The sequence below is a fragment of the Drosophila serrata genome, unplaced genomic scaffold, assembly GCF_035046125.1.
Source record: "Drosophila serrata isolate PLE 108 unplaced genomic scaffold, ASM3504612v1 contig_376, whole genome shotgun sequence".
Classification (NCBI taxonomy): domain Eukaryota; kingdom Metazoa; phylum Arthropoda; class Insecta; order Diptera; family Drosophilidae; genus Drosophila; species Drosophila serrata.
The window spans coordinates 1,124,844-1,141,502 of NW_028257274.1; the positions used below are offsets into that span (position 1 = coordinate 1,124,844).

The window sequence follows — 16,659 nt, forward strand, 5'->3', positions numbered from 1 at the left end:
CTTTTATTTTATCATTGCTGCAGCTAAAGAAACATATGGTGACTTTTGGATTGAAAAATTCATATATTTTTAGTTGTGGTTTTATTTTCTGGAAATGATATATAAACATAGTGAAAAGGTTGAACATTTTGATGCCTGGCCACGCATTTTGATCGTTACATTTTCTGGCAGCTTTTGCTGCTGATCAACATGAATCAAAAGTATAAGATGATTTCAATGTTTGTTCTTCAGATGCGCCAAAAACTATCATTTCGGAAATGTGCAATGAGAGGTGAGTGGGTTTTTTTGAGGAAATCAAACGGAAAAAAACAAGAACTATGGATAGGAGAGATCTTTTGAAAGAGAGACAGCGAGATAGAGAGACAGTCAGGAGATGTGTGGGACTCGGATACGGATGCGGTTACGGTTACGGTTTCGGTTACGGTTTCGGTTACGGTTGCAGTTTAAGGATTGTATTCTGAGTACACTCTGGCGAGCATTACTCTCTCCTGATCAGTGATCCCTAAGCTGGAGACAACAGAGTGGTGTGGTGTGCTTACAGGGGCCACGTATCGAGTCAAAACATACAACGATGCAGGACCTCGGCTTTATTTTGATTCTGGATTCCTACCTGATCCGAATAGGCGGGCAAAGGGTATAGTAGATCGAATGAGATCGCCGAGCGCATCCATACACAACAAACTGGTCTACGACAGTTTTAGTGGAGCGGAGTGCAGTGTCATCCGATTTAGGTCTATGTGTGGGTTTTATCTTTATATTGATTGATCATACCGTTGTACTCGAATGTTTCTCAAAGAAGTGGAAAGTCGAAATCATAAGTAAATCGTAAGTTTGTTTGTGTATTTAGTGAAGTGTTGATAGATAGTATAGGGTATATATGTATGTCCAAGAACTACAACACGCAGAGTAGCAGATCGATATAACTGATTGAAGGTTTGAAGAGAAGAGAAAGAGTAAGAGTAAAATATGCTGGGAAGATACATGAGTTTTTATTGATTGATAGGTTTTATTGATTCGCTTTACACACACTTTGTCGATGGTTCCGTTGCTCAGATGACACCTGCTGCCTCTAATATCGTACATTTTCTAGCCAAAAATATATATATATATATGTATATGTATATATTATAAAGCAAATTGAAGTTTTCCGTGAGAGTGGCTTGGTATTTACAAATTGCTGTCTGTACTTGGAAGGAAAAAAATCTATCGAGACTTCGAGTTCGAGTCGTGTGTGTGTACATATTTTGAGAATGGATTCTAACATTTACGTATACAATCGATCGGATATTATTATTATTATTATTATTGTATTTAGTATTTAGTATTCAGTATTTAATATGCATTATTATCGTTCGTTTAAGATGGATATACAGTTACGACTTCGATATCAAGGACTATATAGACAATTACGATAATGTAACACAATAATAAACACCAATCACTGATCCACTTCAAGGGCTAATACAAATGCAAAACGAGGCTAGGATGATATGGCATACAGAAAAGAGACAAAACTTAAGAGCAATACGCAATACGCATGTTGAATTTCGATTAATGCCAATCATCAGCTCTGATCTGACTTCACACTCGACCTGCAAATTACACGTAACCAATTCGTTTCTAGGTGAACACAAAAGTTAAAACCAAAAAAAAAAGAAACCCAAAATCGAAAATCGAAAGTTCAAAATCAAACACGATTAAGCCGCGTTTTTGTTTTCTCAAGGAACTCAAGAGAGTCAAAACAGAAGAGATAACGTGCAAATCAAACGAAAAGATAGGATAGGAAAGCTAAAGAATTTAGATTCAAGATCAAGATCAGGATGGTACGAGTACGATATAGAGAGAGTAGAAAGTAGCAGAGAAGAGTAAGTTGATAATTTTGGCGTTCAAATTCAGGATGTAGTAGTATGGAAACTCACAACAAGATAGCAGAGTACGCACATGATATAGTAGATACACTCAGAACAGTATTTTAAGTACGAAACAATTGATTTTGATATGTGGTACGGTATACGGTACGGTTCTCAAATACGATACGAGTATCTTTGCAAAATGCCAATTCAAAGTAAAACCAAAAAATTAAGAAACTTTTCAAATTAACTGGCGCAAATCAAAACGCAAATCGATGGGCTCAACGTAAACGTAATGGAAACTAATGTTATTATATAATACGCAATGTGTCATAGAATTCCTGGGGGCGAGGCTGAAACGATATATCTTACGTCTTATGTCGGAATTATGTTTTTTTTTCGGGTATCTCACGTACTGGAACTACGTAGACACACACGTACATACGTCTAAGGTCGAAACGAAAACGAAAAACCAAACTGAAAGGCAACGAACACAAAATGAGTTTGCTCGAGAACTAAAACATATACACTTGTTTTTTTTTTCGTATTCTCATATAAGCAATATGAGTATTTTAGTTAAATTTTCTTGTTGATTTTTGATTTTTGCTTTTCTTTTTGTCAATTGTTGTGTGACTGTGTTGCTGTTGCTGTGGCTGTAACTGTAACTGTGTTGTTGTGGCGGATGTTTGATCGATTGAATGTTTTGAATTTGGGCTGGGTGACTGATTGATTGGCTGATTGATTGATTGATTGATTGATTGATTGATTGATGACCTGGATACTTGAAATGTACAAATGTGGTGTTGTTGTCACTGTTGTTGTCGAGCAGCCAGAGCATCGTTGGCTTTCCCACAGGGCGTATGAGTAATATGTGTGTTTTTCGCTGACAATGATTATTGTGATTGGTTGAGTTTTAGGCTTTGGTTCTATTTTTTTATAATGGCCATGTTCTTGGTGGCTTTGTGTGAATGACTCGTGTTAGGCTTAGTGGGTGTGAGAGTGTGTCTCTCTAGTGTTTTAGAATCAAAATCAAATTTCCAGCTACTCCTCCACACTGGGAATAAAAATGTTTGGCATGAATGGAAGCGCAAACAAAAAGTAAAGTCTATAAATTTTTCAGGGTTTACTGCTTTTTTTTTTGGCAGAAATTTCATTTTGATTTGGTGTTTATTTTGGTAACATAAATACTCGGTTGTTGGTTAGTTTTATAATATTTTCTTTTGTTTTTTTTTTTTTGCTTAAAAATTATGATTGTTTTTTATTTTTGTGGTAAGTAGTCTTATTTGTAGTTGTTGGTTGTTGTAGTATTTTTATATATCTTTTGGTTTAATCAGTTTTGTTTGATTAATTGGTTTGATTGATTGAAAGAAAATTTGGTTTGTCTCACCTTCGCCCTTTTTCATTTTTTAATGTGCCCCCATATTTGGCTCTTGTTCCAATCAAGTCTATAATCTCAGGTATACAACTTGCAAAAATCGCCTGTTTACAGTATGAAAGATAATGATGACAGTGAAGTATTTTTGTTCTATTTTTCGATTTGGATTGTTGTAGTTGTTGTTAAACTTAAATAAAAAGCATTACACAAATTTTCGTATGACACACATAGAGAGTAACAAAGAGAGAAATACAGAGAGAGAGATAGAGAGAGAGACAGAGAGTAGGAGTCGCACGAAGGATCAACAGAGATGGGGGGCACACAGATGGGGAGAGAAACAGAGACGAGGGGGTCGGGATGGGACAACAAACTCGAAGAAGGACCCCTAGAAGCACTAGATATGATGAAGACATCGGATCGGTATCCTGCTGACGACACTGTTGTGTTTGCTGTGGCTTCCAGGACGCTCTATATAATAAGTATATCTATTCGGAATCACCTTGGACCGTTGTCAAACAAGGAAAACACACAAATTAAAAAACAAAACACAGTAAATGAGATCAAATTAAACAGAAGGTATGTAACATATTATCTTATTATCTTCATAAATCGATAAGCCGCTTCAACAGCAGCGTTTGCAGCTAAGTTCTTATGGCTCTAATGGTTTCTTGGGGTTACGTGTTGTGTGGTTAAATAACGAGTTAACACATACAGATATCAACGAGTTCAAACTATATATCTTGTGGAGAAACTTAACCCTAGATACAGTGGTGGTAATTCGGTGCCAAGTACACACACGCACACACAGCGACCGGAAGTCGGCTATCGACTTCCGCTTCTCTCTTTTAATCAGTGCTTCAAATCTACGCTACCAAAATCGATGGTGTGTGTGTGCTCGTTCATCTAGGAAACTAAACTAAACCGCACGTACTATGAGTGTGTGTGTGATTTGGGGCAGGATTCGGTTTCGGTTTCGGTTTGGTACGGGTATAGAGTAACGAGTAACGAGTAACGAGTACAAATAATGTGAAGACATGATGCTGATACTGAATACGATATTACGGGATACTGCAACTCTTTACTGATCATAAAGTATACAAATATCAATGCTCCTCTAAGTGATGATCATCGTTAAAAAAAATATATCTCAGCGCTCGATGACGCCGGTTTCGTACTGCTTTCATTTCGCTTTTAATTATTGTAAGTTTTAGTTTTTATTAGTTATTTTTTCTATGCGTGGCTGCGGCATACAAAGTGGGTGCAAGCAAAATAACGACTTTGAAATAGAGATGATTAGTTTGATTAGGTAAGGGGTAAAGTGTGGAATTAGTTTCGTATTGGTATGGTAAGTAATTACAAGTAAATTCGATATAGCATGTTGGATAAATTGAAATTGCAAAAATCGTAACTACTGCAACTTTATTTATGTATGTATCGCATATAGAAACAATTGGAAAGGAAATCAAACAAATATTAAAATTCGTATCCGGAAATCAAGACTCTATATGAGGGAAACCAAAGCAGCAACTGGGTGTAAGTGTGTTTATTTTTTTCAAACGGAAAATTAAGAAAAATGTAGAAAATGTACAAACGAACAAACAATTAACTCAACGATAATGCATTTCGGTAACTCAGGAAGAGAAGCCATTAAAGGAATATACGAACAAGTTCATACACATATGTTATGTAGATTGGTTCAGCGCTAGTCTTGGAGCTTCAACAGTTCGAACTCAAAAAATCAATGACGCAGCTGAAGTTGCATAAAAACACGCAAATAGTGGCTCTGGTCTAGGTACGGTAATAATCAAAAATCAAATTTGAAAATTAGAAGATTTGAAACGGAACGAAAACGGAAACGGAAACAAAAGACGAACTCAACTCAAAAATTACACATTTCAAATACAGCGGCGAGTCTCTAGCTCTTTTCAACTTTCTCGTTCTCGATCGACAGACCTGGGCTGAGGAGGGGAACAACTTCTTCAAATACTTCTGTAAATTGTCTTCTCCAATATATATATATATATACATATAGATTGTGTCGGTTGGTGATCGTATTATTGAGAGTGAATAGCTTGGTTTGACTGTCGTCTTCGAAATGTGCATGCTTCAACAAATGAGGAAACCCCTCCAGAAAGTTAAATAGTACTTAGTCTCCGTTAAAAAGTTACATTTAAAATTAGTGTATTGGCCCAGAGATTGCAAAAAGTAAAGCAAACATCTTCGGGAACCGCAAATGAATAGGTAAATAAATCAAAAACATCGCATCTCTGTTCGTTCGTTTATCTTACTAATAATGTTTAGAAGCATTTGATGGTTTCAACAATTTATCCGTCTATCTAATAACAAGCCTAGTGAAACGCACGCAAAAATGAAGCAATATAGTTTGTAGACAATGAGTGTAGAGTGTGTGTGAAAGTAACGACAACGAGAATTACAGAAGGATTTGACAAGTAAATTACATTATAATAATATATATTCCCCTTTTGCGGAATCATTTTAAAACGTTCGTACATATTTTTTGTGTAATTCTTGCAATGACTCTTTTATGTGTTTCCTTTTTGGTTATTTTTGTTGGTTAACTAAATACAGACACAAGCCGCCAAGAAACCAATGCCTTCAAGTCCTAATTATGTTTTCATTTATTTTTCCTTTAGCTTAGCTTTTTATGAAAATAACAAAATAAATTAAAATATTTGATTAATTTGTTCAGTAACCCTGATTTTCGACAGAGTTTGGCATTATTTTTATGCAATTCCAGGTGACGCCGAAAAATGTTGAAAAGTAAAGGGTGTAAAATTAAAAAAAACAAAATAGGAAATAAAAATAAAACTTAAGCTGTTCGTTGACTGAAGTTTAGTAAAGAAAATGTTGGTAATAGAAAGAGAATTTAAGATTCTTTGATTGCTGCGATTGCGGTGTTTTCTTTTTTTTTTTGGTATTTTGTTTGATTTTATAATCATTATCTTGTTTATCTTGATATTGGTTGTGTTGTATATATAGTTTTTGATCTTATATAGTTCTCTCTTAGCGGTACAGCCAGCAACGTGTTCGTGTACCTTTTTCTAGGATCCTTGCTATATGTTCCACCATATTTGCTTCTTTGGGCAGCCAGTTCAGTGATTTCTGGTATCCAACTAGCGAAAACGGCCTAAATTCAACAACACACATACACATTTAGATTGATTGAGAGGTGCCAAAGAGGGTTCAGTTCGGTTGTTTCAGTAGTATTTGATTTTCTTTAATTAAATATTATTTTTTTCTGTTCTGTTGAGCTAACAAATTTATGTTTTGCTGTGTGTTTGTTTCGGGTGTGTGTGTGTGTTTTATTTGTACTATTTTTTGAAAAGAAATGGACAAAATTATTATGCGTACAATTGTTGAAGAACATAATCAACGACCAAGTTGACAATTTCGCTGACGACGAAGAACAGTGCAGAGTGGAGACCGCTCATAGAAGTCACACTCGCAATCAGTCACTCGCTCACATCGCACTCACTCCTTATTTACAAGGACACTCACTCGACACTCGCTTATTCACTCATTCATTCATTCATTCATTTATTCACTTGTCCACACAGAGATACTTTACGGCTAGTTGTACATTACTTTACACAATCGCTTTTGCCAATATGTAGTTCGCATTATATCAACGGCATCTATTTACTGTACTCTTACTTGATAGATACATCTAATAATTTACATTTGTAGTTTACAATACACGACAGTGCTGGGGCCTAGATAGAGACAGGTATTACGTAGTTAGATCGGCGTTAGACTCATCCGGAAGTCGCAGTGCGCTACATTTTTAGTATTACGCTATGAAGAATACCGTAACATACTTTATACAATCCTATGTTACTATGCATTTAAGGGGGGATAAGTTTGACTTGCTGATTCTTCGGATTAAATAAGTCGAAAGGGGTGATGAAAAGCACAACTTCGATCTTTGCCGAATTTCCAAGGCAATTCCACATTATTCTCCACTCGCAAATCATTAAAGAGGGAGTCCTGGCTGGGGAAAGGCCTTCTGGGTGAACTTTGTCTTATTTATATATTTATAAATGGATCAGCGAGACTCTGACAAATGTGTTTTGAATTTAATAGGAATAAAAAGGGAGTTATGAATCGAAAAATACAAATTGCAAATATGTGGCTGGAGTTTGCTTTCTTCGAAATATATCAAAAATATTACTTATGACTTTGAATAAATTAATTATATTACTTTATTTTTTTTCAATGCGTGACCGATGCTATATTTTGAGGGACATGTGTGTTTATAAATGTTTTTATTTTAAGTGAGGCTCGGGGGCACTATAAATCTGTGTAGGATGTGTTACAACAATGCGCCTAAATAGTTTGCACAAATGCTTTAAGATATCGAAATAAATATATATATTAACCTTGAAACTATTGCAAATTGATAAACGCATATCTGGTATCATAATTCTGGTGTTAATACGAAACGTTTAAAGCATGGCAAAGTATAAAGAGTTAAAGGATAATAATATCTTGAGTCCGAACGTGTATTCTGGATCCAAAATTCAAAAGTAAAATGAGCGAAAAATTATATGAACTCACGCTTGCCTACTAAGTTATTTATATGATGGACATGGTCAAGTTCAAAAAAAGTGTTTAACGAAACGAAATAAATCAGGGAAAACAACGCAAATACATCAGAAAATAAACAAATTAAACTGGAAAACCTAAGTGAATGGGGACATTAAAATGTTTAATGGCTGGAACAAATAGATCAGTGTGTGTTCGAATCTTCTGAATTGTCTGCTGACACAAAAAAATAAAAATAATAATAGGAATATAAAACTCAGGAAATAAACAAAGTACAAATCGTTGTGATAAAATTGTACTTTACTTTTATTACTTGCTTGATGATTTATCAAATGTAGTCATATCTGTTTTGGTTTTGGTTTTTTGATTTTTCAAATACTTATTTATCAAGGAACAAAATAGTTAAAAAACGGACGACTTTAGAGTCGGCTGAACTACTTTTTGATGCGGGTAAGTCAACTGTATATATGCGAGTCATAGAGATACAATGAAATAAGGGAAACAAAGTGAAAGGGTAACAGACTAGTTATCGACTTTAAATTTTATATTTCAATTCATCTAATTGGAACTTTGGATAACCCCATAGGGTTCCAATATACTAGTATACTAGGAATTTGTGTGTTCTTTACAAAGGTTTTCTTTTGTTGTCCAAGTAAAACCTAGTTCTCGTTTGGAAAAATCTCAACAGATAAACATATATAGTTCTTCAACTGACTGACTATTCTCGTTGGTATTTTATATATGTTTCATAAGTTATACTTTTAGGTTTATTGCAATTTATAATTTTTTTGTGGATTATTTTTAAGAATGTAGCTTGGTGTTTTTCACATCAAATGCGTTTATGTATATTTATTTTTATTTTTTTTTGTTGTTGGGTTTATTATGGTTTTATATAGACTACCTCTTTCCGTGTTCTCTTTTCAGTTCACCGCCATACTTATTGCCACTACCGACGAGTTCAATTATCTCCGGTATACTGCTGGCAAACATTGCCTAAAATATTCCATCATACACGAGATTAACACAAAAATCAATTCAGAAAAGAGATATAAGTTTGTGATTGTGTCTTAGGCTTAGTCTAGTTGTTAACATTATTAACATTATGTATCGCAAAAAAAAAAACGAATCACTCTTTAATGGGTACGAAGTCAGGACAGGACATTCACACCCAAAAGAATAGCTAAAACCTAAAGCATTTCTGGTTCGGTCCTTTGGTTTTTGGTTACATAAATATGCGGCAGCCAGCATTAAAGCATGCATAACATTAATTTTGGTTATAACAAGTACGAATATATATATGTGGTAAGGCTCCTCCTGGTCTGATACACCGGAATATATCCCTGCTCGGGGCCCTGACTCTTGGCTGTGTGTGTATGGTGTTGATTGTGGGTATTTCTTCTGGTGTTCGGTTTTTCTACAAAATCTTCCATTACAAAAACCAAATCAAATCGAAAGTTTCAACTGAAAAGTGAATTAAGGTAACTGCATGCATAAGTATCGAGATTATCGGATGGGCTGCGTGAAAGGATGAATCGAGGGCCTCAGGCTACTGACGACCCTCGTGTATATATAGTATAGTATCGTATCTGGCGGATATCGGGTGGATATGCCTCCGTCGATATGTGGTCATGTGGGTGTAAAGGTAAAGAAAACGCGTTAAGCTTGGGTGATGAGTTAAGCTAACGAAATTTTTTTTGGAGGAGGATAAACGCAAATACGAAACGCGGCCGCAAGGCCTCAAATAAAGTATTTTCATAATTCAAAACTTGTGCAGCGGTATTAAGTCGTTCTATGTATTTACATAAACGTGGCATGTACATAGTAGAAATGCAATTAACAAATGTATTTTGAGTATTAAGTCTATTGTTACGTAAGACAGATAGAGAGAGAGGGGGGTCAAGGGGCAACGGGGTCAACGCATGGTTACTCTATAATGTTACGTCTAAGAGAGTTCGAATTCAGTATCGAGTATTGAGTATATTGATTATACTATCGGCTAGTACATGGATACTGGTACTTGTATCGCTCTGGCTACTCAACTATTATTCTGAGCACAACTGTACTTGCGCTTGTACTATACTGTACTGTACTGTACTGTACTGTACTCGTACTGGACTAATAAGTAGATTAGGCGGCAAGGCAACCAAAACTTAAATCATTCACACACTTTTCAGCACTTCAGCACTTGCAACCCCGCTGTGGCTTGGCCTAAACTCAATGGGCATCGAGGCGGACAGAAATGGAGAGAGAGAAAACATTGGCTACATCTGTATAATATATAAGATATATATGGTATATACTTGGTTAAAACTAAAACAAGGCTAAGACCTATGTGTATTTCTTTTTTGTCGGAGTTATTTTGTTAAATTTGATATTTTTGTGAGCGTTGCTTTTGCGAACTTACCAAGCCGACGAGCAGAAAGAACACGAGAAATGTTCTTCCCAGGACAGTCTCACAGTAAACGTCACCATATCCTACCGTTGACATGGTCACAATTAGGAAATAGACACAGGTCCAATACGATAAACGATGAGCATTATTAAAATCCAGCGGATCGCCAGAGTTCTCCAGCTAAATTTTAAGTAAATGCAAATGCAATTTTATCATCATCAACTCTACTTTTGGACACTTCTATAAACACATCCTGGCGCATACATATATGTATAAAAACATATATATGGACAGATATAGTGTGGCATCGGGCGTGCCCACAGGCGGTCTCTGTGCCAGACTGCAACGTGGCGTATACGTGATATTTTGGAACTGGCTCTCTTGCACGCACTGCACTCTTGCCACAGAGGCACTCACCCAAGCAGGCACACCCGATCCCGATTAGGGATTAATGTGTGTAGTGTGTGTTTCTACATACCAGATGTATAATGCCCGCTGCTGTTAACCACACGGATATAAAAATTGATACTAGTTGAGCCAAGCGTATGGAGCTCGATGTTTTTAGTACGTTTAAATATTGTAAAATATCTGGAACAGTCATGAGACGTAGCGCTCGAAGAAATCGAAGACCTGTTCACGATAATACACACTCAATGTAATCAAAGGCTCGCACCTCGATGTCTAATGTAGAGTAAGGCACATTGCATGCATACAAATCGATCAGGACTCGTCTTAGCGTGTGTGTGTGAGGCATATTAATTGTGTGTGCGGGAAAATGGGAGTCTTTGGTATCTGATTGCATTCCAATCAATTGATCAACACCGATTTGTATGCATATAATTGTTTGGATTGGTTTGGAATTTCATAGTATTAGGATAATTTAATAGGGATTTGTTTCGCTTACCGATCCATGTTCGATCTAAATATATTGATACGAAGGACGGGGGTATTGTAAAATAATCTACAAAACTGTACATTTCTAACATAAACCAAAGCTTATCGGACGCCGCTATGAACTGTAAGGAGATTGTCAGATTGAAAGAACGAAAGGAAAAACGAAAGATTGTTTAAGAATTTTCTTGTGTAAACCATAAATCATCGCTCCAACTCCAATTGATTCAAATAATTCGTTAAATCAACTCAGTGTGTGCGTCTGTCTGTCTGCCAGTGTTTAACTTACTCGTATAAAAAAGTAAACCATAAAAAATATATTGAATGCGAGATCGATCTGTTGAGTAATGTTATTACTCCACTTTTGGCATCTTTCGACTTCTTCGCTAGATGCATCAACAAAGTAGATAATGAGGGATGCGATGCTGAGTATAAATACGAGTACGACCTGAAAGATAAATGGAAGATTTATTATATATTTCTATAATGTAATTTCGATATGATAATGAAATGAAAAGAAAATAAATGGAAAATCGATATTTAAAGAAGATACGATGAGTAAAAAGTATAGATAGCAAGTAAGTCAACGAAGTATTTATATCCTTGCAGGGTATTATAATTTTTGTCAATTATTAACCAGTAATTAACTATAACCGTTAAGTAACTTTGATCAGGAAGTAAATATGAACAGTAAGTAAATCTGAACAGTAAGTATCTATGACCAGTAAGAATCTATAACCAGTAATTATGTATTATCGGTCACTAACTTTGAACACTTATAAACAATGACTTGCAACTTTTGTTTCACAACACATATCTGAGACTTGGACGGCAGCAGTCACTTCGTTCCGGGGATGTTAAAACCAGTTGGGAATCATATGCACAGATGTACGAGATTGTTTTGGAACACTTTTTAGAGAAAGCTATTTGAATGAAACTATGGAGTAAAATTTCTATATAATTTTACTGGTGTATAAGTCGGAGCATGGCGAATCGGTGGACTATATATATACATATATATAGCTGGCATAGGAACAATCGGACGATTTATATAAGTTTTATCAGTAATTAACTCTGAACAGTAAGTATCTATGACCAGTAAGTAACTATGACCAGTAAGTAACTATGATCAGTAAGTATCAATGAGCAGCAATTAACTTTGGCCAGGAAGTATTTATGAACAGTAAGTAAATCTGAACAGTAAGTATCTATGACCAGTAAGTAACTATGATCAATAAGTATCTATGACCAGTTAATATGTATTATCAGTTACTAACTTTGAACACTTATAAACAATGACTTGCAACTTTTGTAACACAACACATATCTGAGACTTGGCCGGCAGCAGTCACTTCGTTCCGGGGATGTTAAAACCAGTTGGGAATCATATGCACAGATGTGTGAGATTGTTTTGGAACACATTTAAGAGAAAGCTATTTGAGTGAAACTATGGAGTTATTCTTCTATATAATTTTACTGGTGTATAGGTCGGAGCATGGCGAATCGGAGGACTATATATATACATATATATAACTGGCATAGGAACAATCGGACGATTTATATAAGTTTTATCAGTAATTAACTCTGAACAGTAAGTATCTATGACCAGTAAGTAACTATGACCAGTAAGTAACTATGATCAGTAAGTATCAATGAGCAGCAATTAACTTTGGCCAGGAAGTATTTATGAACAGTAAGTAAATCTGAACAGTAAGTATCTATGACCAGTAAGTAACTATGATCAGTAAGTATCTATAACCAGTAAGTATGTATTATCAGTTACTAACTTTGAACATTTATAAACAATGACTTGCAACTTTTGTAACACAACACATATCTGAGACTTGGCCGGCAGCAGTCACTTCGTTCCGGGGATGTTAAAACCAGTTGGGAATCATATGCACAGATGTGTGAGATTGTTTTGGAACACATTTAAGAGAAAGCTATTTGAGTGAAACTATGGAGTTATTCTTCTATATAATTTTACTGGTGTATAAGTCGGAGCATGGCGAATCGGAGGACTATATATATACATATATATAACTGGCATAGGAACAATCGGACGATTTATATAAGTTTTATCAGTAATTAACTCTGAACAGTAAGTATCTATGACCAGTAAGTAACTATGACCAGTAAGTAACTATGATCAGTAAGTATCAATGAGCAGCAATTAACTTTGGCCAGGAAGTATTTATGAACAGTAAGTATCTCTGACCAGTAAGTAACTATGATCAATAAGTATCTATGACCAGTTAATATGTATTATCAGTTACTAACTTTGAACACTTATAAACAATGACTTGCAACTTTTGTAACACAACACATATCTGAGACTTGGCCGGCAGCAGTCACTTCGTTCCGGGGATGTTAAAACCAGTTGGGAATCATATGCACAGATGTGTGAGATTGTTTTGGAACTCATTTAAGAGAAAGCTATTTGAGTAAAACTATGGAGTTATTCTTCTATATAATTTTATTGGTGTATAAGTCGGAGCATGGCGAATCGGTGACTATATATATATATATATATGTATATAACTGCCATAGGAACAATCGGACAATTTTAGGGGAAAATATTACAACTTTTTCAGTTTTCAGCAGATTTTCATCAAATTTGAGATATAACCATTAAAAATAAATCCAGAATTTTGTGTAAGGTTTTATGAATATCGGGCTGCTATACAATTGATCGTTAAAATAGACAAAAATGTAAAACTGTGAATGTATAGCTGTAAATATAAAATGTATAGGTGAATGAAATGAAAGCTGACATTACTTTATTGCTTTTTAACCTAAATTTTAATAATATATATAGCATTAATTCCTAGTGATTGAATTTCAATTGAATTATAGGATCGAATCGGAAATCGATCATAAATTTTTCTATGACAACTTTTTCGAAAAATCAAATTTTAAAAACTCATAACCAAGCTAAAAGAGCATTAATTTTAATTCAAAAATCACTCTTATGTTAGTTTTTATTATGCTAACAAATTTCGATACTCAAATTAAAATTTCAAAAAATTAAAATTTTTGACAATATTCACGATGTTACCCCTTTCCTTTTTTCAAAAAATGTAAATATGTTCGGCTGTTAATGCTGATCAAGAATATATATAATTTATAGGGTCGGAAATAACTCCTTCACAGCGTTTAACTAAAATTATTATACGCAAGGAAGCGTATAAAAAGGAACTTGCAATTATTGACCTTTTATTGATTTTCTCCCATTGAAAATTAATAAAATATGTAACCGAAATGTAGCAGCAGTTATTATGTTTAAAGGCCACGTGAAGTTCATTTCATAACTCATAAATTCATTGGCTGTTATGAAATAAACCCATGAACAATATATACACAGGAGCCACCCAATTGGGAGCAGCTGCTACAATTCAATTCCATAAATCACGGCCTTGTCAGATGACAACCACATTCGAACGCTCCATTGAACTCACAGCCTACCAAAAAAAAAAAATAGGAAAGGGAAATAAATTGGAAAAAGGAAAAGGCCGCCAGCCGGAGAAAGTATAATCGGAAATTGCCCCTGCGACACAGAGAGAGAGAGAAAGAGGAAACCGCAGTAATGTGCATTTTTAATTGCACACTTTTGGATTCCGGACTCGAACTCAAACTCGAACTCGGACTGGGACTCTTGCCACGGATCATTTGCCTCAGCCGGTTGCTGGGCAATTAGTTGAGGCGCCCCGTTGATAAATCTGCGGCAGTCATGAAAGTTTTACAAGGTAATTTTGGATGCGACCGGCCATCCATTGAAATGCATTACCAGAGGGTGAGAATTCTGGGTGGAAGCTGCTTAAATGTCAGGGCTTCTTGCCAACAAACAACAGTTTCATGGCGGTCAATCAAGGTAGTTCAACTTTAGCCGGCAGGCTTTAAACAGTTGTGTTTGAAAAGATAGAGTTTATAAAGAATTAATACCTATGCTATCTTTTAATTGATTTAAAATATATATTTGAATAGTTTCTTATGGGAAAAACTATGCTATTTAAAAGTTATATGTTAATCCTTCAACTCAGTTAATAATTTTATGTTCTAACAGAAAAATTTGTAACATAAATAAAGCCCAAAATAAGCCTATATATCTTTCATATTTGGATTTCTGCTATATGCTTAAATGACTTTTATTTTCCTCGTAGCTGTATGCAAAATTTGTATCTGGTTATATGTACTTAATGGCAATGTAATTGCAATAGCTGATGTGCTATCGTTTCGTAATTACTTGGATAATCGAAAGCGAAGAGCCCGAGAGAGGAGAACTAGAGAAAAACTAAATTTGGCACGGAACAGGCACGCAAACTATTTACTTAGGGCCATAAATTGAAATGTCTTGGCCCGGACCGGTCTGGTTACTCATTATTCTTGCTCTGCGGCCTTTTGTTGGCATGCAAATTACACACAGAACCTCCCTTCCTCCGGCAGGAGTCCCCTTTTAGAAAGTTGTTAGTTGCGCAATAAAGTTTTTTTGGGCAGCGGAGAAACTTTGCTAATATCAGAAGCCAGACAAGAATTTCTAAAGTAAATTGCAAAGAGTTCGCAACGTTGCTGGGATTGCGTATACGTCATGTGGTGTCAGGCAACTGACATTTTCATTAGCCGACTTGATCCCCAGGAAACGGAGACGTAGACGGAGGCGGAGTCGGAGGACACCAACCTAATGAAGTCCAAGCCTCATCTGACGTCATAGACAGGTCATGGGAGGTAATAAATGCAAAGTCCTTTTCAATATGGCGACAACCTTTTTGACATCCCTTTCACTTTCACTCTCTGCGGAGATTTCCGGCACACCGCCTGCCGCCCATGAAGTTGCTGGAAAGCGTGAAAACTGGGTCAATCACTCAGCGGAGCAGCAGAGCAGCCAAGCATCAGAGTTTTTCTTGGTAAGAAAAAAAAAGCACTTAAGTCCCGCTGCCACCAAATTGCATCAGCAAAGCGAACTTGGGAATCTGGGTCACGAGGCGAGAAAACACGTGTCCCACTCATAACATTTTCAATTCGATTTGTTGCCCCTCTTCGCGTAGCTCTGCCATGATTTGTTCTGGCCATAATGCTGCGAATAGGTCAATCAATCCGAGAGCCCACAAAAGCGGACGTCAGTTTAATGGCCGCAAATGCACGGCAAGAAAATAAAAAGTTTTCAAAAAAATAATTTGGATAAAGTACTTGTGCTCGGAAACTTAAAAATAACTTAAATCAAGTAATTAAAGCCACAAGAAGTTTAATAAGGAAACCATTAGCAATTAAGGAAATAGTTCTTATATATATTTAGTCATAAACCGAAAGTCACAAAAGCTGACTTTATATTTATATTATTTTATTTTACAAAACCAGAAACCAAATATTTATGTATTTGTTCCATTTTTCCTGCCAGTGTGTGTGCTGGGAAACACTTAAAAAACTAATTCCATTTCTGTCTGCTACAGTTAAAATTTAAATATATATTTTTTATGGGCAGATGGAAAAACTCTTTCGCTGTGGCACCAGCTCTGCCAGCACTCAGCATTTATGGCGTGACCAAGTGCAATCGGATGTGGGCGTTGCGGCCATAAGTGCTGGCTTTAAGC

The 16,659-nt window shown here is 35.7% G+C and overlaps 1 protein-coding gene across 50 annotated transcripts in view; it reads right to left on the bottom strand.

Annotated features, from left to right (window-relative positions):
- slo (calcium-activated potassium channel slo) overlaps positions 1-16,659 on the bottom strand; it is a 57,745-nt gene that overhangs the window by 29,457 nt on the left and 11,629 nt on the right. For 22 of the 50 annotated variants that reach the window (XM_086839569.1, XM_086839581.1, XM_086839551.1 and 19 more), the window contains 5 exons: positions 11,364-11,522; positions 11,088-11,199; positions 10,662-10,813; positions 10,196-10,363; positions 3,238-3,329 (listed from right to left, as the gene is read on the bottom strand). In XM_086839569.1, the coding sequence (XP_086695695.1) occupies positions 3,238-3,329; positions 10,196-10,363; positions 10,662-10,813; positions 11,088-11,199; positions 11,364-11,522 (683 nt within the window). Of the gene's footprint in view, positions 1-3,237; positions 3,330-6,281; positions 6,374-8,692; positions 8,785-10,195; positions 10,364-10,661; positions 10,814-11,087; positions 11,200-11,363; positions 11,523-16,659 lie in introns of all 50 variants that reach the window. The other 28 variants (XM_086839553.1, XM_086839562.1, XM_086839567.1 and 25 more) reach the window with 2 other exon arrangements.